Source organism: Castanea sativa, chromosome 9 (assembly GCF_040712315.1).
Source record: "Castanea sativa cultivar Marrone di Chiusa Pesio chromosome 9, ASM4071231v1".
Taxonomy (NCBI): domain Eukaryota; kingdom Viridiplantae; phylum Streptophyta; class Magnoliopsida; order Fagales; family Fagaceae; genus Castanea; species Castanea sativa.
In genome coordinates this window covers 44,661,836-44,686,469 of record NC_134021.1, presented here as the reverse complement: position 1 = coordinate 44,686,469, position 24,634 = coordinate 44,661,836, and the positions used below count along the sequence as shown (strand labels likewise).

Genomic DNA, 24,634 nt, shown 5'->3' with positions numbered 1-24,634 from the left:
TAAAGTTCAATCTATTTAAATAGTTAATCCTTTTAGAACCTTTTAGATTGTCTTGTAATAGAAAACCATGAAGGGTATTTATGGTGTATCTTATATATATATATATACAAGATAAAAATTATACTCTAGTTTAATCTAAGTGTATATGTATGTAAAGCTCTCATCCGGAGACTTGCACCCCAACTCTTACCTCCTCACCCCATAAGAACTTTGTACTATGTAGTAAAGTAATTGACTAGCAACAAAGTGGGTGGCACTTGGCCATTATATTTCTCACTTCAAGGAACTAACTAGTTAAACTAATATCCCAAGGCTTGACATTGGCAATGCTCATCAATCTCTTGAGTGAATTGCTAAATACCTACTTGACACCTTCCAAACTACTACTTCAAATGCATCCTTGACTCCAATATGGACATGAGCCACATTGTTGGTTCTTTTCCTTCAAAATTTCAACAAATTCATTCTAAATTTCTTCCTCTTTCACATTCTCCTTTTTTTCAACATTTTTCTCCCTTTTGATTGTGAAACTTTTTGTTCTTGTGTCCTTTTCTTCCAACTATTTTATCACAATAGGACAATTTGATTGCACTCATTCTTGGAATACTTGGTAAAGGGTTTGAGAAATAATAGCTAGAATGATAGGCTTAAATGGGTTACTAGCAGCAATGCACCAAGAAAAAAAAAAGGCTCAAAATAAACAAAGATAGCTTAAAATCATCTCTTAAGGATTGTGATAATTCTTCAAAATCCATGACTTTAACAAATTCAAGTATGGCATAAAATTGATGAATTCTTAGCATTTAACCAAATCAAAGAATGTAAAATGCTTGAATTAACACAAAATAAGTACAATAATACTTTCTAATAATTATATAAATATGCAAAATTAAGTTATTATCACTTAAGTATTGGTTAGGCATGTAAACTGTTAATGTAATATTCTTAGTAGTAGTAGTCCATCAACAGTGTAGGTGTAGTTGCTAATTAACACATTGTCATCAAGTACTAGAGGTGTGCAATCAACCCATTGATCTGCCAAAACCGATCTAATCCAAACTAACTCGTTGAGTTGGGTCGGTTTTTAGGGGTTGGTGGATTGGGTTGGATTGCCATTTTTTTTTTTTACAGTGGGTTGGGTTGGGTGTGAATCAACAAATTCAAAAATCCACCAAATCCAACCCGGCCTACCTATATTTAATATATATTTAAAATATATATCATATGGTTTTTTTATTTACTCTTTTGGTTTGGTGAACTACCAACAAATTTATAAGATTATAAATTTACTTTTATTTTGTGTTGGTTTGATGCATTAATCAAATAGTTTGTAAAAATTTGGTACTTTGCTTAAGTTTGATTAGTAAATCTATTATTTGTGTTGGTGGTCTTATAAATTTGTTGTTCTAATACTTTAGTTTTAAAAATATTAAAAAAAAAATGCTCAAACCATGGGTCCAACCCGATCCACATGGTTTGGGTTGGGTTGGAAACCTATGATGGGTTCGGTTGGATTGAATTTTTACAAACCAATCACGGTGGGTTGGATTGAAAAACCCTTTAGCCCGACACATGCACACTTGTATCAAGTACGTTCATGCTCCCTTTAACTACACCTCATCCTTATGCTATACTCAAGGTCAAGGGTTAATAGCATTGGCCATATCCTGATAGGGCACACAAAACGCCATGTTGAGTTTGTTTATTAATGTATTCAAGGTAAAATGGTTGCGAAGGACTTCAAACCTTTTGGTTTAGTTAGAGGCTAACTTTAAATTGGAATTTTGAGCAAGTGGCATTAACCATAATACAAATTTGAGTAGATGTAAGTGTCCTACCCCTAAAGATTGGGGATCAACTCAATGACCTTGTGTATAATCATAAGTATTGTCTATGTCACCTAAGTTTCACTTACCCTATTTAGTAGCTATGAATGAGCAATTGATCGACATAGTTGATTAGAACATGTGGTGGTGCTAGATAAGCTTGGCTTGCCACGTAGATGTGTTATATAGTTCCTTCCTAGAAGGATCTTCAATAGTGGGTTAGGGTTTGGGACTAAGTGTTTAGGCTAGTATAGCTACGATTCATTAACAAAGGGAAAATGCCAGGGACACAAAAAAAAAGGTTTATAATTTTTGTCACAACTCGCCACGTGGTGAGATGTGAATGGTGGAGGTAAAATGGTGGGTCCACACATCCACTACTTACAACTTGCCACTTGGTAAATTGTAGCAAAAGTTGTAGACTTTTTTGTGTCCCTAGCATTGCTCTTAGCAAAGTAGGTTGATGATGCTTGGTTTAGCTTGCCCTTGGCTCAATTGCAAGAGAGTAGGTCATGTGAAGCATTATTGGCCTTGGGCTTGAGGAGCCATACATCCAACTATGGGGCATGGTTTGTTGGGGCCAAGCTTAGGCCGCCAATAATGTTGTCTCATTGAATACTAGTTATTGGTCGATAATATGGACCTTGTTTGGCCACCGTTTTGTGGTTGAGTTCACAAAAGAGAGGATTGTAGGTTTCATGGAGTGCTCTATACAAATGGGGGTGAGAGATTCAAACTTAGGCTCTACTTAAAGGAAAACCAGACAATACCACCAAACTAATAAGTGGCATTAAAGCCTCATTAGATCTATTAATTATATAATATATGTATATTTGTTTTCCCTGTAGTCTAATTCCTTCATATTGATCACATTTGATCAAGTATTCTTGTAACAACAAAAGACAAATAATCTACTAAGAAACCAACAACTATCAACTAAATGAGCTCACATCTACCACAACCACAAGTCCACAACCATCCTATGAATTACGAGATGCATGGACAACAATTATAAGCAAACTCTGAAGATGCCCCCATTTCTTCCAAACTCTAAAAAGTCTTCTCTAATCTCAACAGTCACTTCCTTTCGGGCCCCCACAAGGCCAGCCCAAATCAATAATGTCAGGGCTTGGGCCTACAACTCTAGCCCATTGAAGGGAAATTGTATTTAAACTTGGGCACCTATATCACCAAGTCTCCTGCACCAAATAAAGCTCTATAGCCTCTAGTTTTTTCCTCTGCCTCATAAATCTCTATAGAAATCGCAGAGATTCACATCTCACAGATACACAAACAAACAAACAAACAGTGAAAAATCATGGAAGCAACAGCAGCAGCAAACATCAACGAAGCGCAAATCGAAACCCTAGACCCTCCTCTTCCTCCTCCACCGGAAACCCTAGAATCCTCTTACTACCACCAAAACCAACCACAACCACCTCACTCCGAAACCCTAATCCAAGATCAAAACCCTTGCAACGATTTTCCCCAAAATACCCTCGACGACAATAACAATTCCTCTTTTCCCACCACCAAACCCTTGCTCTCCGAAAACGGCGGTTTGACCAACAACACCCACAGCGGCACCGGCACCACCGACAAGGATTGCTCCGGCGGCGAAGAGGAAACCACAAGCCGACGCAGTCGCCGCCGCAGCCGATGGGACCCGCAGCCCGATTCTAACAACAATAACAGCATCGTCGTCTACGGCGTCGATGGCAGCAACCAGAACGGCAACGGCAGCGGCGAATCGGGCAGCGGGCCGCGGAAGAGGAAGTCGCGATGGGCCGACGACGAGCCCAAGCCCCTGCCGACTTCGCTGCCGATTCAGCTCCCTGATTTCATGAAAGAACTCACTGGAGGTATTGAATTTGATCCTGAAATTCAAGCTTTGAATAGTAGGCTTTTAGAGATTAGTCGAATGTTATCGTCTGGTTTGCCTTTAGATGATAGACCTGAAGGGGCTCGATCTCCTTCGCCCGAACCCATTTATGATAATATGGGAATTAGGATTAACACTAGGGAGTATCGTGCTCGAGAGAGATTGAACAGAGAGAGGACTGAGATTATTTCCCAGATTATTAAACGAAACCCGGCTTTTAAGCCGCCTGCGGATTATAGGCCACCCAAGCTTCAGAAGAAGCTTTATATACCGATGAAGGAGTACCCGGGTTATAATTTTATCGGGCTTATTATTGGGCCAAGAGGGAATACCCAGAAGAGGATGGAGAGGGAGACGGGTGCTAAGATTGTGATCCGGGGTAAAGGGTCGGTGAAGGAGGGTAGGTTGCAGCAGAAGAGGGATTTGAAGCCTGATCCTTCTGAAAATGAGGATTTGCATGTGTTGGTTGAGGCGGATACGCAGGATGCACTTGATGCTGCGGCGGGGATGGTGGAGAAGCTGTTGCAGCCGGTGGATGAGGTGTTGAATGAGCATAAGAGGCAGCAGCTTAGGGAGCTGGCGGCATTGAATGGGACAATAAGGGATGAAGAGTATTGTAGGTTGTGTGGTGAACCGGGGCATCGGCAGTATGCGTGCCCTTCGCGTACTTCGACTTTTAAGAGTGATGTGTTGTGTAAGATATGTGGTGATGGTGGGCATCCGACTATTGATTGTCCAGTGAAAGGGACTACTGGGAAGAAGATGGATGATGAGTATCAGAACTTTTTGGCAGAGTTAGGAGGTTCAGTTCCTGAGTCATCAACCAAACAAAGCACTATGTTGGCACTTGGTTCTGGAACTAGTAATTCAGAAAGCAATCCTCCTTGGGCTAATAATAATAGGAATGCTGTTAGTACATCACATGCTGGATTAGGGGCAACTGTGGTCAAACCCACGAAGGAAATTGATGATACAAACTTGTATATTGGGTACTTGCCACCTACTCTTGACGATGATGGTTTGATCAGTTTGTTTTCACCTTTTGGTGATATTGTGATGGCTAAGGTTATCAAGGACAGGGTTACTGGACTGAGCAAAGGGTATGGTTTTGTGAAGTATGGAGATATTCAAATGGCCAATAATGCCATTGCAAGCATGAATGGTTATCGGCTAGAGGGGCGGACTATTGCTGTGAGAGTTGCTGGTAGGCCTCCTCAGCCTGTTGTGCCTCCCGGCCCACCGGCCTCGGCAATGCCCACATATCCTGTTTCAAGCCAGCCCCTTGGTGCCTATCCATCTCAACAATTTGCAGCAGGTGGCCCTCTCGGGAATGCACCACCTCCAAGTTACGGGGGCACTCCAGTTCCATGGGGACCTCCTGTTCCTCCTCACTATGCTCCTTATGCACCTCCTCCCCCTGGTTCAACCATGTATCCTCCTGTCCAGGGTCAACCTATGCCACCTTATGGTGTACAGTATCCTCCACCTGTGCAGCCAGTTCCCCCTGGTGCCCCTTCTCAGCCTCCAACTTCAAGTGAAGCACAACAAAGTTATCCTCTAGGAGTGCAAACTGAAAACAGTACTTCTGCGCAATCTATACCAACTAATATGTATGGGAACTCTATGGCTGGAGCGCCGCAACCTACATATCCCACATCTTCATATGGTTATCCATCGTACTACAGTGCAGTTCCACCACCACCTCCGCCTCCTGCATCTGCTCCTGGCTCAACTACTGATCAATCACAGAGCATTGGAAATGTTCCTTGGGCCACAAATCCACAGGTTCCCCCTCCTGGTTCTTCTGCAGAGAAGGCAAACTATGGTGCAGATGCAGAGTATGAGAAGTTCATGTCAGAGATGAAATAATTTGGGTCCTTTTTTACCAACAAGTTGATAGGTATGCCTTTCACATCCTTTTGCTTCAATTTGGTCCTGTTTACATTTACATTTTGGTTTGTTTCTAAAGCTCATTGACTTGATAGCTGCTCTGCCCATCTGATGAAGCTTGAACCTGATTTGGTCACTAACTATTTTATCCTTTAATTTTGTGAATATGATGGTTTAAATTTCTGCTACTTAATTGATTTTAATTTTGATTAACAAGTGGTCTATGCCCCCCCCTTTTTTTTTGATAAGATTAACAAGTGGTCTTTGCAGCATCCAGTTTAGTCAAAATGGAGCTAGGTATGAAGGGCACATAACTATATGTTGTGGCAAGTGAATATCTTTTTCACCTGTGAAAGCTAAATCAAAATGATAGCATCTCATTGATCTCTTGTTGGCACTGTCAGAAAATCAAGGATCTTAGTTAAGATTTAAGTCGCATGTAATTGGAAAAAAAAAAAACAGTTTTTATTTACAGTTGCGTGTTTCTATGGTAAATTGCCCTTCTGTTAGATTATAATTTTTTTTGTTTTAGAGCAACCTTCTTGTACCATGTTATGAGTGTGCAGCATTTTAGAAAGAGGAATAGAGGATGCAAGAATGTAAAAAGCTATAGCATAATAATTTAAAGATGATGTATCCGTGTACCCTATTATACTTGGATACATTATAGGTCTCTTGGTTGTTTGTATATATGACGGGTTTTTTAGAGAACAGGTGAGACAGCAATCCAAATAAATTATTATGATATTATTCAACATCCTGGTTTGATATTCACTGATATGCCAACATTTGGAGGGGAAAGCCTATGTTTTAGGTGCTGCTTTAATAAAGGTTTTCCTTTTTTTCGCCGTTACTTTTTTCATCCTCAAAGCATTAGCATGCAGTGATGGAGTTAATCTTGTGTCTATAATTTCACTTACAGTTCCCACATCTTGTTCTGAGCAAAAGATTTATTTCTTTTCTAAACAATAATTTTCTACCTGTAATAAATTATTTTATATAATTAAGATTTAGTGCATGCACCTCACTGTAAAATTAGTTTCTTATCTTATTTTTGCTGTTCTTAACTCTTCATTGTTATTATGTAAAATTTTGACAGGCTGATGTTTCATGGAGATGTGTCAACCTGATTTCTTTCCTCTTGCCATGATTTTGTTGGAAGTTGGGACTCACATCTTTAACCTTGCTGTGCTGTTATGACATTTGCAGAGACTTGGAGTAGTTCCGCTTGTAGAGTCTTGTATTGGAGAAGCCACTTATATGATTATTATTATGAATTTTTGGGTGCTCTTGTAGGACTTGAAATTCTTTTGGTGCTTGCTTATTACCTCCTACAGAATGTCTGTCTCCTAATGTTTTCTTTCTATCAGTTATCTGAACTTTTTTCCAATATTATGTTACTGACATTTTGTGTTACATCTCATTCGACCTTTTTGGGTTGCTAACTTTTGTTGATTGCTTTTCCTAACTTGTTTTTAGTTTTGATCATAATGACCATTTTTATTTTGAGGATTTTTAGCTATCCTAATGCCATGGTGCTGAAGCTGTCTCTTGCACACCCTTTTCCATACTGTAAAGAAGGTAAATATGCCTTATTATTTAAGGTATTTTGGGGTAGGTGGAAGAAGTACCTTGCTTATGACTTTGTTCTTATATTCATTATGCTTCTAAGTGTACACAATGTCTTTTGATGTCTTCTTTCAGTTCTTATGTGGCAGGTAAAAGAATTCAGACTTGTGTGGCTATTAAAGATATTAGATTTTGGCAGTCTGCATATTTCCTCCATTAACTGTTAAATTGACTAATTATTTTGTTAGGGATGTGAAATCCTGACCATGCAGGTTTTGAAATTTCTGAGGGGTTTGGCTTGATTTATTAAGTTACAAAATTATAAAATTAGTGGCATTTTTTGTTTTTAGTTGAAGTCATTAGAATGGTATGGTGTATGGTATGGATGAAATGTCAGTCAAGTCTGTGAATAGTTTGGTTGAAGCATTGTTTTATGGTGAGCAGAAATTAATGAACAATGTTAAGAAGAGCATTAGCAGAGGACAGAGTTTGGCTCCAAACATGTTTGGAGCCTAGGGCTCCAACCACCAATAGGAAGATGCCATTTATACTTGTCATGTGCACTGCACATGACTCACTTAACCCAACTAACCAAGTGAGTCATGTGCAATGCACATAACACGCCACATGGCATCTTTCTATTGGTGGTTGGAGCCAAATCTTTTCCATTAGCAAAACAATTGGTTTGTACGATTTTCCCCCAGATATCAGCTCCTAAGTGTTCTGGAAGTAAGGTTTACCTTGATTAGGAAGAGGTGACATTTACCAACGTAAGTTAACAAATTATGGAATGTATTTTTCAGAATGATAAAAAAAGAATATAAAAACAATTTTACTGCATAAACTCTTTTAAATTCATCATGTGGTTACAAAAGGCAATATGGACAATTTTAAATGCACATCTCCTACCTTGGAATTAGGAATAGAGTCATGCAAGTGATGTGTGCATATTGCACGTAAACAGCTTTATTCCCATCCATGGATACCTAAAGGTGTTATACATGTTTATGGACTCAGTGCGGATTTAATATTTCTAAATAGTATCCAATAGCCCTATAGCTCAATTGGTTGGCACCTCTTAGTGTTTCCAAAGGAAGCAGGTTTATAAGGTAAGTACTTCGTAATTCAAGAGTTTGGCCATAATTTGATTATGTCCATCATTTGATTGGCACTGATATCAGAAAGTGCTCAAAACGATGACTTCAATGAAGTTATTATTGCATATTTTAGTCATAAAACATTTGCAAGTTAGGCCCTAGAAGAGTATAAAGGTCCATCATACATTGGCAGGTTTTAAATTTTCATTTTGCATGTTTTATATGCATGTCTGGTAGTGCATACAATCAGTTCACTTCATAAGGGGCACTTGTGATCCCACTTGTTCTGATTGGTATCATCATGTGTAATAGTTTAGAATCCATTTGTGTTGGTATTTTCCAGTTTTCATGCACACCTATTAAACAATAATTGTAGATGCCTTGGTTGCTTTGCTATCACATATATGCTCTTTACTTGGCAATGCCTTGCATAATATGGGCTTCATAAAAATTTTGTTGGTACTCAATATACATGTCAAACAAAGTTTGTAACACAACTCCTTAGATGGCACGATTTTTAACTGATTATGCTTTATTTTTCTTAGATATTGGTTATTTGGTTTACGTGTTTAGATGATCCCCAAATTATTCTTCTAACTAAATAAATTGAAAATTCTGACAACAAATCTTAATGATAACGTCAGTTTACAACTATATTCCTTGCAAGCTCTGAAATAAGAGTTTATGGTTTGTTATGGTAAATTGGTTACATATTGAATGGAACAGTAGTGTCAAGCTACTTGTCTTTTGTTGATGTTAATAGTGTGAGATAATCTTTCTCTAGGGTTAGGCTGTGTATATTTGTGGCTGTAGAGATGCATGCTATTGAATAATTTTTGTGCCATGAGATTAAGAAAGGTGGAATATGTTGTGTGTCTTCTATAATACTCCACCTTCCATGTTCAATAAAGTAAAAATGTTTTTTGAAAGTAGTTTGTTTTCTCATTTGTCTTTTTTAGGTTAACTGGCTTTTTTTTTTTAATTGATAATTAACAAATTCACACCATGGATTCTGAAGTCTGAACACAAGTTGTCACCCTCCACCCCATTCTTAAGTCATTTGAGCTAGTAGAACTAATTGGCAACTGAGAATTCTTTTTCATACTTCTAAATTTTGTGTTTTTGTGTGACAGAAACATCTTCCCCCTCCCCCCCAAGGAAAAAAGAGGAAATTACTTGGATGTTCTTGGAAAAGCTTTTTCTTTTGTATGTAAGAGAACTTCAAATTCTAATACTAATAATAATAACTATAAGTAGAATGGACCTAAAGTTTTCTGTCTTGTCCTTAATGTATGTATCACTTGTTTTGTATGAGCTATAACTTATCTGTATATTACTTGTTATCTGGACTGTGCTTTACAAATTTCTAATTGAATAAATTACCGGGGGCTGATGCTCTTGTCATTCTCTATGAGCATGGTTTGTTAGTAACTTTTGACTTATCCAGTTATTCCCTTTTGCTCTTTGCAATGTGTCTTGCATCTTCTGTACTGCTAAAGCAACAGTTAATACAATTGCAGTTTCTCCTTTTATAGGCTGATTAGCCCTTTTGACTTATTCCCTTTAGATGAGACCGTTCCTCCAAGAACATGGCAAATGCCCTCACCCATGTGTCAGGTAATTCTAGAATTATCCTGTGGAGCTGGGCCTCGAGTTGGGCTTGGAAAGGAACCTAACTTTTTTACCCCATGAGGGTTGCTGTTTGTTAGCTATTGTGAGGCAAGAGAAATATTATTTTAGTTCTATCCATGGCTGTGGAAGTCTAGAGAATGTTTTCTACCTTGAAATTGATGTCTTGTTTGTAAGAGATGAGAAGGGGAAATTTTTGTCAAAAGAAAATTTATATGTTGTGCTTATAATCATTTTGCTTGTTTAGGCAGGGGTGGGGTCCAGCATTTTCTGATTCCTATGTTAGAATTTGAAATAGGAAGTCTGTTCTATATATCCGTAGGTTTTGCATTGAATGAGGGTTAGTTAGACATTTGGGGCTTTAAAAGTTTAGCTTAACATTGATTGCTGAAAAATTTCTTGAAGTACTAGAATAAAACATTAATTTCTTGATGTTTCCTGGCCATGTGTTGATGCATCCATTCATATCTGGGAATATTTTAGCTTGTACTGCCTTTTGTTTTGGTCATGAAGTGGGATATGGAATGTGTGGGCATTTGTTGACTTCTTTACTGCCCTTGCAGCTTAAGCACAAACAAGGTCACAAGCATTTCATTGCCACTTGGCAGTCTGTGATTTGCACATTTTTATTTTTTCATTGACAGTTGCTTGATCACATGACTGCACGCAAAGTACCCCCACCTTATAGATTTGTCTTTTGAGATTCTGCAAAACTCAAGCAGGTCCTGCAGGTTTTTGTTAAGTATTATCACTATGCTAAGTTGCTAACATAATTGTGACTAAATTGGTCAGGATTTACATTTTTGAGATGATAGAATGTTCTGAAAGGTGTTTTCTGTTGTGAGCTCTGCAGATCCTCATCAATGAAGATATTGCTTCAGCTATCGAACAAGTGTTTAATTATCTCAATTATTTTGGGTTGGGTTGGCCATTTGTTTTGCCCTTTTTTCATTTGGCTGGAGGAAATAAAGGAAGAAAACAGGGGAAAAGGAGAGGAAAAAATGTTTTTGGAAGTTGTTGGGGAGGGGTGGGGGGTTCCTTTGGGGGTTAAATGAGAATTCATGTTCCTTTAGTCTAGGCGTGCAAATGAGTAGGTCATCTTGTTACTTTGTTGTATGTAGCTATTGTACGATTCAATGATAAACGATATTTTCCCCTTCATATATGGTATGATTGTTTTAGTTATGGTCCTGGTAGTGGTGATGTCATTATAACCTGGTAAGCAATTGAGCGGCGGTGCTGGGCCATAATACACCTTGTGTTCTTAATCTCATATGCAGTTTTTTCATTGTGAACAATTCATTAACAATTCGTAGCCTTAGTTGTCTTTTTCAGATGAATAACATTTTGTGATTCAGTTTTGTTTGGTTCACGATTTATGCAAGTTACATGGTAATTTATATCTGGACTGTGATTGGTTTTCTTTCATGATCTTTCTTTTATTTTATTTGTAAATGGTTGTCTTTCATGATTTGTTTGTTCATTTGTGTGGTTTGTTATTTTGGAATGACCCAGTTGTGGCATACATATATTTAGGTAACTGGTTATGAGATCAAGATTCTAAGGTTATGAGATCGAGATTCACGATTTTACATGGATGTTTATGATGGTAGGATGCCTGGATATATAGCGGTGGGCTAAATGTGATGAAAGCATATGGCATTATGGTTAAGGGTGTTTTTGGACCGTTTTTACCCAAAGTATTTAGGGCATGGGCATTAAACGGCGCCGCATTGGCAGGTTTTCTGTCTTCTGTCATATTTGTTAGTGGGGGCAAAGTTTAGGCAGAATAGTTTAGATGCGTTGTATTAGGTTTCTTAATTAAATAAAACATACATAAATAGCATTTAATTTTCCTAAGACAATTAAATTCAATACAATTGTGATTGAATTTAATTGGAAATTTTAATGAATACTTAAGTTTTATTATTTTTAGGGAAATACATGTTTTATACAAGTATCTCTAAATAAATTTTTTTTTTTAAATTGCAATTTTGAGCTTGGTAATCGTGACTCAAGTCACTATTTTTATGCAACTTTCTCATGTGTAAAAGTGTATGCAACAAGTGTGTGTAAAAAATAGTACTCTATGACAGTGTCGTTAAAATCATACTTAAGTAAAGTTAGTAAATGAACTAAGTTATTTATAAACAATTCTAGCTGGACTTGAGAAAAACTTGTTTATGTTCATTTGTTTAGTAAACAAGCTAAGCTTAAGTTCAAGTCAACTTTAGGCTCGATTATAAAATGAGTTAAGATCAAACATAATTATGTATTGGTAGACAAGCCAATGAAGATAAGGGCAAGGGCTTGAATTAACTATATATAAAACTATATATTTATATGTATACCTGTCTAAAAATATATTTATATAGACTTGATAATGGATTGCATAAAGTTGTAAATTGGTTCATATGATGTAAAATCATTATTTGTAGTTTATTCATGGCATAAACAATCTATTTGTAGAAAAATTTATAGATTTGTGAAGGGGTAAAAAATTGTAGTTGTGGTTTTACTTAATGTAGGAAAAAAAATAATCATCTAATTCGTCAATAAGCTCAAACTTGCTCAACAAGTAAATGAACCAAACTTGAACTTATAATCTAATTTGGTGATGAGCTCGAACTTGGTTCGTGTTTAAAATAAAATTAAATTAACAAGTTTGAACTTTTAATATTTGAATTTACTTGTTTTACAATCTTGTATTCAGCTCATTTGAAGCTCAAAAGGTTAGGCTTAAAGTAAAACTCCATTTAATGAAGTATGGTTCTTTTTTGGTTTAGTTAATAGGTGCCTTTTAGGCATTTGTTAACAAATTATTTTAGCAAAGTTTTAATACTATTTTTATGGAAAAAAAACTATAAAAATATTTAGTTGCTTTTCTCTTTTCTAATAAAGAAGTTTCTAAAAATATTTCATAAACCATTACCTTAAGAGAATTTGTTAACTTTTCCTCTTCTTTTTTTTAGTGTTTTTTTCAAAGAAGCACAACAAATGTTAAATTGCATAAAAAATAGTAAATTTTTGTTAGTGGATTGTAGTACCTTCCCCCCCCCCCCCCCCTCTCGAACCTATTTCTATATCAAGAGATTATTTGTAGCATAAAATTTTCCATACAACATGTAAGTACACAATTGCACCTGGACCCAAAGAAGGTTATGGGCTCAGGCCCAATGAGTCTTAAACAATGAAATTTGTAGAGTGTGGGTTTGAAATCTAGATTAAAGGTACTGAGAACTTAATAACAGGCTTTTATAAATAAACACTGGTAAATAACGAATGATAATTGCAAATGGGTCTCCTCGGACTTGAGCCGATGACTACTTCTTTACTATTTCTCTTTCTTCCTTAAAGATTACAATTCTTAATTTTTTTCTTCGTTTTTTGACCCTCCCCCTCTTTGGCCCTCACCCCCCTTAAATACTTCATTCCATGATACTTTTTGGACAATAACTAGAAGTTTCAGCCCCACTGTTCAGGGGTCACTTCCCCATTAATGCGGCCAGGGAGGTAGGTGTAGAGCCTTTAATGCGGAGGTGGCAACCTTTGCTCTTGATATTTTCTTTAACACTGGTGCATCTAGAAGGTTCAGGGTGTCCCCCTTTAACCATCAGTCTTTCCAGAGTTGTGCCTTGACCTTCATAATGAAGTTTTGAGTTCTCTTGGATCTGTCCGAGGAGAAGCTCCCCCTCAGCTGTATCCTCGGATCCTCGGCGTATGGGCCAATTCGTAGAGTTTAATTCTAGAGCAGGTCGGCCCTCCATGCTGTAGTCCAAAGGCCCATATGCCCATTTGAGTCTTTTTACTTCCCATACAACATATATGGTATTAATGGAATTTGAAAATGGCATGATTTAAATTGATACGAATTTTAGTCCTTTCAGTATAAATTTATATTTTTAATAATTAATATATTAGATATTATAGAAGTAAAAGAACTATTGTACTATTGGGGTAATGATTTAGTGATGATGGTGGTGGTGATGACGAAGGTGGATGGTAGTGGTGATGATAGTGTACAACTGTAATGGTGATGGCAATGGGTGGTTATGAAAATTGTAGCGGTAGCACTATTATGGTGTTGGTTGTGGCAACGATTAGCACCTATAGTAATGGTAGGTGGTATGAGAATGATAATGTTATAATGTTAAAATGAACTTTTATAGAGATATATAAACATTTCATCAAGTTTATACCCTAATTCACCCTAAAAAAAGAAAAAAAGTTTATACCCTAAATTTCCCACTCTTTTGAAACTTAAACCTCTAATTTTATTCATTCTACTCAGGGGATTACACTTTTTTATCATAAATTATATCACATTTTACACTTTGTCCTTTAAACTATCGAAATAAACAATTGACTTCCTAAGTTATAATTTTGTAACACTTCACCCCATCCTATCTCTTTTGATGCAAGTCTAATGAAATTTAGTATTAAAAAACCAATTTACCTCTCACTCCAAAACAAATGATAAAGGGTAAATTGGTTGTTTAATACTTTAATCCATTAGACTTAACACCAAAATAGACAGCAGAGAGTTAAGTGTTATAGAATTATAACTTTAAGACATAATCATGCATTTTAATAGTTCATGGGGTAAAATGTAAAATGAGATATAATTTAGAGTAAAAAAGTGTATTTTCTACTCATGGATTCTTTACATGTCAAACATTTACCGAAAACATAGACTTATTGAATTTAAGATTTAAGCTTTATATTTCTCTTAATACAAAATTTCATAGAAGACAATCTATTATTCTCATAACATATGAGATAATCCATTCTCCATCAAGCACAAAAATTAGTTGAAAACCAAAGACATAAGAATAGTAGTTTGCTCTTAGAATTGGAGTCGACATTGAAAAGGGGTGGCAGTCGGAAGTATGAGTTTTGATTTAGTAACGAGTTAATCAAAGTTAGCGAGTCTCGGATCTTTGTCGCACATTTTCTACTTTAGGATAAGCACAAGTCTTTTTTCCCTTGTCTTGCGAGTTAAAAGCCTTTTTTATGATAAGGTCCCAGTTCAATGCTCTAAATGGGTTTTTGAGACCCATATTATCCAAAAGAGTGTCTTGTTGCTGCTTCTTTTTCTGCCTAGTCTTAGCAAATACATATAGTATGTATCCTTTTTGTTTGTTGAAGAACTTACATTGACACAAACTATATCTAGTTATTTGAGATTAGAAAGTTTAGGAATGAGGAGTACAACATTTTCACAACGCTCTTATTTTGAGTTATAATTTTTTATTATTATTTTATTTCTTTTTATTTTGACCTATAGTAATCTAACATCTTAGCTTGTTGTGAGATTTTATCGTGCATGTAAAAGAACAAATATGAGATAAATTTTTAAGATTTAATAACTTTACATTTTCGAATTATTTATTTATTTTAATAGAAATTAAAAAATTTATCAAGCTTATTTATAGGCTTATAGCTTTAACTTGAGAAGTTTATCAGGATTATTTACAGCTTTAATTTAAGAAGTTTATTTAGCTTATTTACAATATTTTTAAGTATACTTTTGCAGCTTTTGCCTAATGTATTTTATAAATACAATACAAACTTATGAAAATAAACTCTTCCAAACTACCATTACTATTAGCCAAACTATACTTTATGGTGACATAATAGCTTATACTAGAGCATTTGCATCATGAAGATGTATATAACAGAAAAATATGTTAAACTTACACATTCAACTCCTAAAACTACTCACATCAGTCAAACTAAAGATGTGTAAATTTGCAAAGTGACTACAGTAAACTTGTAAATATACACATTTCAGATTTGTATATCATTATTAAAAAAAAAAAATTTCTCTCACCTCTTGTCTCATCAAATTCCTCTTTTTTTTCTCCATCTCTTTATGAAGATAATAATAAATAAAGAATGAATATTGATTATTTAAATAAAATAGAATGTATAGTATAATCGATAATATGATTAAGTGTGTTTTGAAAAATGGGTGTGAAAAAAAAAATTCTTATGCTAAAATGAACATGGATTTCTGCAAGAACTTATGCAATTGCAAATGTTACGCAATTTTTTTTATTAATACAAAATGTATCTAGTAATAATAGAAATTATGCAATCAATCCAACTTTTTTCTAAGGCAGATGTTACACAATTTTTGGGTAGAAATGTGTTACTCAATTTCGAACAATGCAAAGGTTCCTGGCATAAAAATAATAATAATAATAATAATAATAATAATAATAAAGTAAATATTCTAGGAACACTAGTGAAGAGTACAGATAGATAAAAAAAACCTTGATAATGTCCCTGTCATCTTGCCCAAAAAACGAAATCCTAGGGAAGCTAATTTCATCGTAATTCAAATACAAAGCTCCACAAATCAATCAAACACCCAAAAAAAAAAATCTAATCTTCAAACGCAACAACCATTTCCAAACAGTCTTGTGGAATAATGCCTTCAATTTAAATCTAATCTTCAAACGCAACAACCATTTCCAAACAGTCTTGTGGAATAATGCCTTCAATTTTTTTAAATGATATCTCATATTGATCAACTTTGCTCTACATCATACAAGCAAAGGACCAATGAACTTTGATCTCCTCTCATGAATTTTAATCATTTTCTAAATTAGATGCAGCTTTGAATTTTTTTTGAATCAACTACTTTCTACTCACTAGAATAATTAGTGACCATGCTAAAATAAAACCTTACTATTATACGCTCTTAGTCTTTTTACATCAAAAGATGAAAGAAAAGATTTAATTAAAAAAAGACAAAATAATAAACACCACTTATTTAAACATTTTTTCCCCTACTTTTTCTACTCTTTTGTCTTTTCCACCACACCAATCAAGGGAAGTCTCTTATTTTCCATCATCTCCCTTTTACATCCAATCAGAAAGACTATGTATTGGAATTTTTAGAGCCAGCCATTTTTTTTTTTTAATACCTGGAATAAAAAAACGCTTATCAATCTAAGCAGCAATTTGTAATTAGTTTTATTGAGTCCTAACCACTAATTTTGGACACAAAGATTGCTACAATCCCCTAAAAAATAAAAATAAAAAGATTGCTATCATCTAGTGTGTCCAAAATGGAGCATCATTAGCATTTGGAACGCAGATTTTTCATTAAGAATGTGACAAGAACTCACCAACACATGCAAGCATTAGCTTTGTAATACAACTTGAGTAAATTTTGAGACATTAACACAACAAAGTAGGAGGGAAAAGAGGAGAATAAAAGACCTGCATATACAATCGTTATGTTACACCCAAAAAAAAAAAAAAGTAACTAACAAGTCAAGACACAGTATTTGCATCAGGGACATCATCAAGGATGAATGGACCAAGTTTACCTGCCCTAAATAAAGTAAGAAGCTTTTTTGATACCATCAAACGAGCTTCTGAGGCCTTATGAGGTATCTTAAATGCCTTTTGCAGTGCTTCAAACTGCTGCTCTATAAGACCCTCCAAGTCACTCTCATCTTCTACATTACCGTTGAATTCTAACAGAGTTAAATACAAAGTACACTGGACTTCTGTGACAAGATCCTGAAAGGGAAAACGTAGAGAACAAGAAATTCATAAATGACATAAAATAAAACAAGATACTCACAGGTCATATGGAGACCCGATCTAAGCTACAACAATAAGAACTACAAATGACATAAAAGTAACCTGAAAAAGAGCTAGAGTGTGTGTATATATATATATATTTGGAAAAGCTTGGCAGCTTTTGATTCCATGTAGTGACAAATGTTTGTTCTCCTATCTCTTACCACTAATCCCATTTATTCTTTTTCAAATCTTCTCATTAAAATCAAAATATCGACCTCAAGCAACACAATCTTTCTCAATGATATTGCAAAACATGTGAATTTACTCTTCCTCAATTTATGTATTGTCTATAGGGTTCCTAGTAAGTTTCTCTTATCTACTTCTAAATCAAAGACCAATATACTACCCTTTTGCTTACCTTGTCATCATCTCAACCACCCCAGAACAAGCTTTTGTTGTTTGCTCATTTATCCCTACCATAAATTATTGTCACTCTTTCAACAATTCTTTTTTTTTTTTTTTAAGTATTAACAAAAGAACATTACAGTCACCGAAAATAAAAAAAGCTTCTCATCCTTCTTGAAAAGCCATCAACTGAAGCTAAATAAATAAATAAAGATAATTTTTCTTTGAATTGCTGATCATCTGTTTCAAATTAAGCATGCCATCTAGATTTACATTATCTTGCCCGGTCATGAAAAACCCCTTCATACACTAAGCACATTAGAATAACTTCATGATGTTCTACATGAACGTCCATAACCAGCAAGTAAAACATTTTATCAAAACTAAAAGCTCTCTGTAAATCATTCATGACCAGAAAATATGTTATCAAAACTTAATTCGTTCATGACAAGAAAACTAACTGTCCAAAAACTAGCTTCTTATGCTAATCATTTGCCATCCATTCAGGAGAACAAAAATGGTGTCAATGCTCATGTAATAATCCAATGAAAAGACTTATCATGAAGTTTATTTGGTTCTATGTTGTCCCAATGACAAAAAGTTTTAAAATACTTAGGTCATCCTAAATAAAATGATTAAATGAGAACGATCCTATATTACCTCAATGTAAAGCATATTAGAGTCATTTGGCGGCTTCCTCCTTTTTGGCTGAAAATCTTTAAGATTGTACCCATGTTTTTCCGTAGAATCATACCGAATCCCTTCCAGTCTCCTGTTGTTCAAGTGCTTCCAATGAAGGGGGGTCCCCCGAGTATTCAAAACTGCCAGCAAGTATTGTGCAATACGCTCCTCACCTACCACTGAATCTTTCACAGACCCTTCATGTGAATTAAGAAATTGGTAAGCTTTATTTGATAGAACAAGCAATACAATGTGGCAATAGTAATTTTATGTTGACCTGAACCAATACCAGCCCCACACCCCCCCTCCTCCTTCCCCCACCCTCCCATGCGCACACAAACCCAAAAAAAAAAAAAAAAACGCATGAGCAATAGTAAAAGAAACAATAAGGATAAAATTCAAGACACCAAGGTTGAAAATTTTACAAGTGGCAATTTGAGCAACCTGTGTTGGTTGGAGGTCAAAAGAAGGATTAAACCAACACAACTTCAGGCATAAAACTTTAGGCCTCACCCAAAATTACTAAAGCTGATCCAGAGATCTCATAAGAAACTTAAGAGAAATTATTTGCAAGAGGATGATACCTGTAAGAGCTAGCTTCAGTCCTGTCTCTATGTTGGGGATACTTGGAACCAATACACCTGGAGTGTCTAGGACATATATGCTAGGCTGATGCGCAATCTGCAGTTAAAAAATTTAATGTCAACAACTAAACATACAAAAATGTTTAAACAGAAGTATTCAGCAAAAGATATACAATAGAAGGAGAAAGGTAGCAGTAGATAGAAGAAAACATTAAGATTTAAGCCATATGTTTGATGATTTGGCCTGATGTTCAAAACATGTCTTTAAGTAAGGCGTATGCAACTGATTTAGTTGTTACAAACTTTTGATAATTAAACCAGAGACCTAAGCCTAATAGTTTATTCCACTATAAATATAAACCTATTGAAAGTCTGAAACATACCAGCTTAAAAATAAAATCAACAATAAAACAAATAAAATAGTAAGGAAGCTAGCAAATCGGAGGATGGGGTTTTTGTGTCTTTGTGTGTGTTGGGGGGTTGGGGGGGTGGGGGTTTCAAAAATGTTCAAACAGAAATATTCAGCAAAAGATATAAATGGAAGGAGAATGGTAGCAGTATATAGAAGAAAACAGTGAGATTGAAGCCAAATGCTTGATGATTTGACCTGATTTTCAAAACATGTCTTTAAATAAGGCATATGCAACTGATTCAGTTATTACAAACTTTTGATAATTAAACCAGAGACCTAAGCCTAATAGTTTATTCCACTATACATATAAACCTACCAAAACTTACCAGCTTAAAAGAAAATCAGAAGTAAAACAATAAACGAATAAAATAGTAGAAATCTAGCAAATCAGTGGATGGGTTTTTTGTGCGCGCGCGCGTGTGTGTGTGGGGGGGGGGGGAGACAACCAATCGAATGGGGCAAAAATATGATCCAAGTCATACACTCATACTATAACCCGTGCACTTTACCTGTGGTCAAATAATATAACACGAGTCAGAAATACCTTCCTTGCAAACAGTCTGTTGCTCATAAAAGCAAGAACATAATCCAAATATTAAGCGATAATGGTCAATCAAACAATTCACAACCAAACCTACATCTTCCTACCAACATTATCAATATATCAGGGTCCAATCCCAAACATCTAGTCTTAATTATTGAATGTTAACAAGCATGAAAAACACATGAAGCTAAAAATTTCAGTCTCTTATTACTTTCAAAGGTATATATAAACCATAAAACACAGAATCAGTTAACCTTGTATCCAGCAATATCTTGAGTAACTCCGGGCAATGGGCCGACTCTAGCTCGCTTCATTTTCTCCTGCACTATGAAAGAAAACCGAAGCTGTCATTGTTAAAACAATTTAACAACCTTTCACCACAATCCCATTTCAAGACAATGACATATCCAACCATAATCTAGCAAAAAACACATAGTAACAACTTACCAGGAAATCGAGACGACGCAATTTGATGAATTGAATTAATTAAAGCCGACTTGCCAACATTAGGAACACCAACCACCAAAACAAGTAGAGTAGGTTCCTTTGAAATCGCTTCCCTCAGCTTGAACTCCACAAGCTCAAGAAGCTTTCAGTACATGAACACACACAACAACAACAACAACACCATAATTCTTAAAAAATTTAAGTACATAATTTGATACAAACAAATATAATTAATTACTATCACTGACCTTGTTAACAGAGGTCTTGCTATGGGCATTAATGGCGACGCAATCCTGGTTGGTGGAGCAGGAATCGAAGTAGCGAATCCATTTGGGGATGATGTTAGGGTTGGCCAAGTCTTTCTTGTTGAGAGCAACGACGCGTCGTTTAGAGGAGAGTTGTGGTTGGAGGTGGTGGCTGGCGGAGGAGAAAGGAATGCGAGCGTCGCGGACTTCGACGACGAGGTCGGCGAGTTTGAGGCGGTCTCTGATGGCGCGCGTGGCGGCGGCCATGTGGCCGGGGAACCAGTTGACGGGACCGCCGCCGACGGCGAAAGCCATCTCCCCTAATCCCTTCAGTTTCTTGTTAGTTACTACTCTCTTTGCCTCTCCCAATCCCATCTTCTCTTCTATCAGTATCACACACACTATAACAGTTGAGGGCTTATTGATCACAATTGGTCTCAGCTCACCATTACTGGAAATAACATGATGGTGGGAGACTGGGAGGTTTTAGCCGTTTAGGGTTTAAGCCAGCTAACTTATTGCGGCTAAAAATAGCAAATTAACCATTACTTTCCAACTATATAGTTAGTACACCCGATTGGCTAACTTCTTATATAGTTTTCCAATAACAATGTCTTTTTTTTTTTTTTCTTTTTTTCTATTTTTAAGTGAATTTATTGCTTTGTTGGTAAAGGACAGTATAGAACAAGATGCATATATGGTTTTGAAAAAGAAAAAGAAACCAAAAAAAAATAATTAAGAGTCTGTTACGTGTGTTTAATCAACAGTTTTTTTGAAAATATATGTAGGTGAAAAAGTGTGTAGAAATACTTGTAATGTTGTTTAAAAACTGAAAAAATATATTTAAGTTGATGTACCAAATATGCTCTAAATATTTGAAAATGAGTTCTCTATACAATCTAGATGGAATTAAGAAATTCTTCCAAAAAAAAGAAGATAGAATTAAGAAAATGAAAGTAATTACACTTCCTGAGAGAATGATACTCTACCCAAAATTTAAGGAAAAAAAAAATACATTACATGCATATATTATTCTATAATATTTTTACAAATTGTTAATATGGTTAATTTTAAATGGTTCTCATATGGGTCCACCACTATGATCACTGTCTTACTTATTTACTAATTATCATCCATCACATTAGTAATTTATAAAATAGTTTATAGTTTTAGGATTTTCCTTTTTACTAAACTATGTTAAATTTAAATTAATGTAAATTGTAAAATATATAAGGTAAAACATAATATATATATATATATTCAAATTATTAATAGCTTAGATATTTTAAGAGCTGTTTGGCAGCTGAGATTTAACATATTTTAACACATTTAAAACAACTTTACACACAATTCAATACATTTTTTCACCCACACGTATATCAAAAACACTTAAACAACATTACTTAAACTAATTAACCAAATAGGCCCTAGTAACTTACTCTTTAAAACATATACCTGAATCCATTTATGAAGTAAGTAGCAAGGCAACAAATTTTTTTATAAATAATTTTACCTTTTTTATTTTTATAAATAGATACAAAGTTGTACGAAGGAATATAAAGATTGTTTCAAATTGTTACAATTTTTAAAATCTTCACATGTAATCTTAGCATTAGCAAGCCTTAGTAAAATATGAAGATTTTATATATTCACATAACTTGAAAGCATCCTCTCTCTTTTTTCTTTTTTCTTTTTTAAATCAGGAAATCGTCCATATAATTTTAATAGCTTTCTCAAATTTTATTCTATCCATAGAAAAACATACAACCTAAATTTGTTGACTTAGAAATACAAGTATCCTAGAGTGTCCATAATTATAGTCAAGTTTCATTACAATCTGTATTTTTTTAGTCTATCTTATGAAATTCTCAATTCATGATAGTTCTGAAAGGTAACACTATACAATTCAAATTGGGTTGGGTTGATGAGTTCATTGGTTTAGCTGATTTTATACTTAATAAAAATAGTTTTTTATTCAATTATTATTATTTTTAATAGATAAAATAATAGGATTAAAATTTTGTGTCCATTTCATGATGATTATTAAAAAATAATTAAAGGGTAGCTATATAATTAACGAAGCTATAATAAAAATAAGAATAGGCTTTTGAGGTGGGTTGGGATATACACATGCAATATTTGTTTGGGATCAACTTATTTTGTTGAAATTGAAAATTTTTTGCTGAAAGCATTGTAGATAAAGGTAAATAAAAGTTAGTTAAAATAATATAATTAAACCCATAAATAATACCAAAAAATACAATAAAGTTCATAAATAATAACAAAAATTACCTAAGTAATAAAATAGACAGACTTTTTACTCTGGGTGCCAAACACAAACTACGTTTACTTTTCTCCTTGAAAATAATTAGCAAAGAAGAAGTAGTTCAAGAGGCCCAAACTTTGTCACATTGAGGTCCATTTGTTACTACAGGCTAAACCTGTTGCGGTAGCCCACGTGTTCTTAATTGGGCTGATTTCAAATTTCTTTCACAGCCCCTGAGCCCTAATAAGACACCTCCAATGTTTTGGTCTGCTCCTTTCTTTCTTTCACAGCCCCTAAGCCCTAATAAGACACCTCCTATGTTTTGGTCTGCTCCTTTCTTTCTTTCTTACTTGGGAAATCCCCCTACGGCCTTTTTGATTTTCATAAGAGTGAAGAGTGGAAATAACCTAACCATTTAATCCATTAGGCTTAGATATGTAGCCTGCTAGGAAAAGTGATGGGACATTCTAATTATGGTTTTTGAGCAAGCATTGGAGTCATCTTCAAGAGTTAATGGTAGGTTACTAGTAAAATTCTCATGGTTAAAAAAGAAATCTAGAGATCAATCATCACCTACACCAAAAACCAATTGGTTTCTTGACCTGATGATTGTGAAACGAATGCCATCGCCATAGATTAAAACTCTATCAACCAAAAAAAAAACTTTAAGAGTTAACACAGCAACAAGATAATAAAAATAAAAATAAAACTGGAAAGGTCTGGTGTCAAAATTTAGAGTGATCCATGTGCTTTCAGAACATTGCAACTATTCCAAAATGATCAATGACCCATCTCACATCAGGATTGATTGAAGCAGTTCATTTAGCAAATATTGTTAGTGTTAGAGCATTAGTGATTGATGCAAGCATTTCATTTAACAAATGTTGTTAGTGTTAGTATTTGTATTCGGTTTCTAAAAAATATCTCATTTTACCATTTTAAAAACTACTTTATCTATTATACCATATCATTTTATAATACACCTAACATCCCAACTTTTATTTTACCATACAACACATTAAAAATAATATAAACATAATAAAAATAGTAAATAAAAATATATCTCACTTCTCTCTCTAATCTCTGTTTCTCCTACTCTCTCTCAACCACCCACCATTGCCACCGTCGAGCAACCTAACCCAGTCACACCACCCAAAAAAAGAAATAATTTAGCAAATTCTCATTTTCAATCAAACCAACCGATTTACCAAAAAGAGCTAACCTGCCTTGGGATTCTAGTGCCAACATTAAAGATGAAATTGAAATCACCAAAAATTGAAAGTAAAGAAGAACATAACAAGAACAAAGAGCATGCACTTGATAACCTCACTGCTAGGTTTATGGCTACCCAACCCCAAAATATTGTACACAAAAATCTTAGCTAAAGCCTATGTTTTAAAAACGGGACCGGACCGGCTAGTTTGACCAGTTCAACCGAGAACCAGCCTTCAATTTGGTCCGGTTATGGGAAAAAACCGAAAATGACTTAAAAATCGAAAAAATTCAAAAATCGGTCGGTTTAAATGGAAAATTGGGAACCGGTGTGGTTGAATTGGTTATGACCGGTTGGGTTGAAAACTTAAAACTACACCGTTTTTTGACTTTTTTTTTT

The 24,634-nt window shown here is 34.9% G+C and overlaps 2 protein-coding genes across 2 annotated transcripts; one reads left to right on the top strand and one right to left on the bottom strand.

The window, feature by feature from the left end:
• The first annotated feature begins 3,020 nt into the window (after positions 1-3,020).
• On the top strand, positions 3,021-7,014 carry LOC142609505 (splicing factor-like protein 1). The gene is made up of 2 exons (XM_075781099.1): positions 3,021-5,608; positions 6,698-7,014. Exon 1 carries the CDS (start codon positions 3,145-3,147, stop codon positions 5,575-5,577), a length of 2,433 nt encoding a protein of 810 aa, XP_075637214.1. The 5' UTR covers positions 3,021-3,144; the 3' UTR covers positions 5,578-5,608; positions 6,698-7,014.
• A 9,969-nt stretch (positions 7,015-16,983) lies between these two features.
• Positions 16,984-21,277, bottom strand: LOC142609910 (short integuments 2, mitochondrial). Its single transcript, XM_075781635.1, has 6 exons — positions 20,760-21,277; positions 20,512-20,653; positions 20,319-20,389; positions 19,109-19,205; positions 18,504-18,721; positions 16,984-17,432 (listed from the first exon to the last, which is right to left on the bottom strand). Exons 1-6 carry the CDS (start codon positions 21,129-21,131, stop codon positions 17,181-17,183), a joined length of 1,152 nt encoding a protein of 383 aa, XP_075637750.1. The 5' UTR covers positions 21,132-21,277; the 3' UTR covers positions 16,984-17,180.
• Between the last annotated feature and the right edge of the window lie 3,357 nt (positions 21,278-24,634).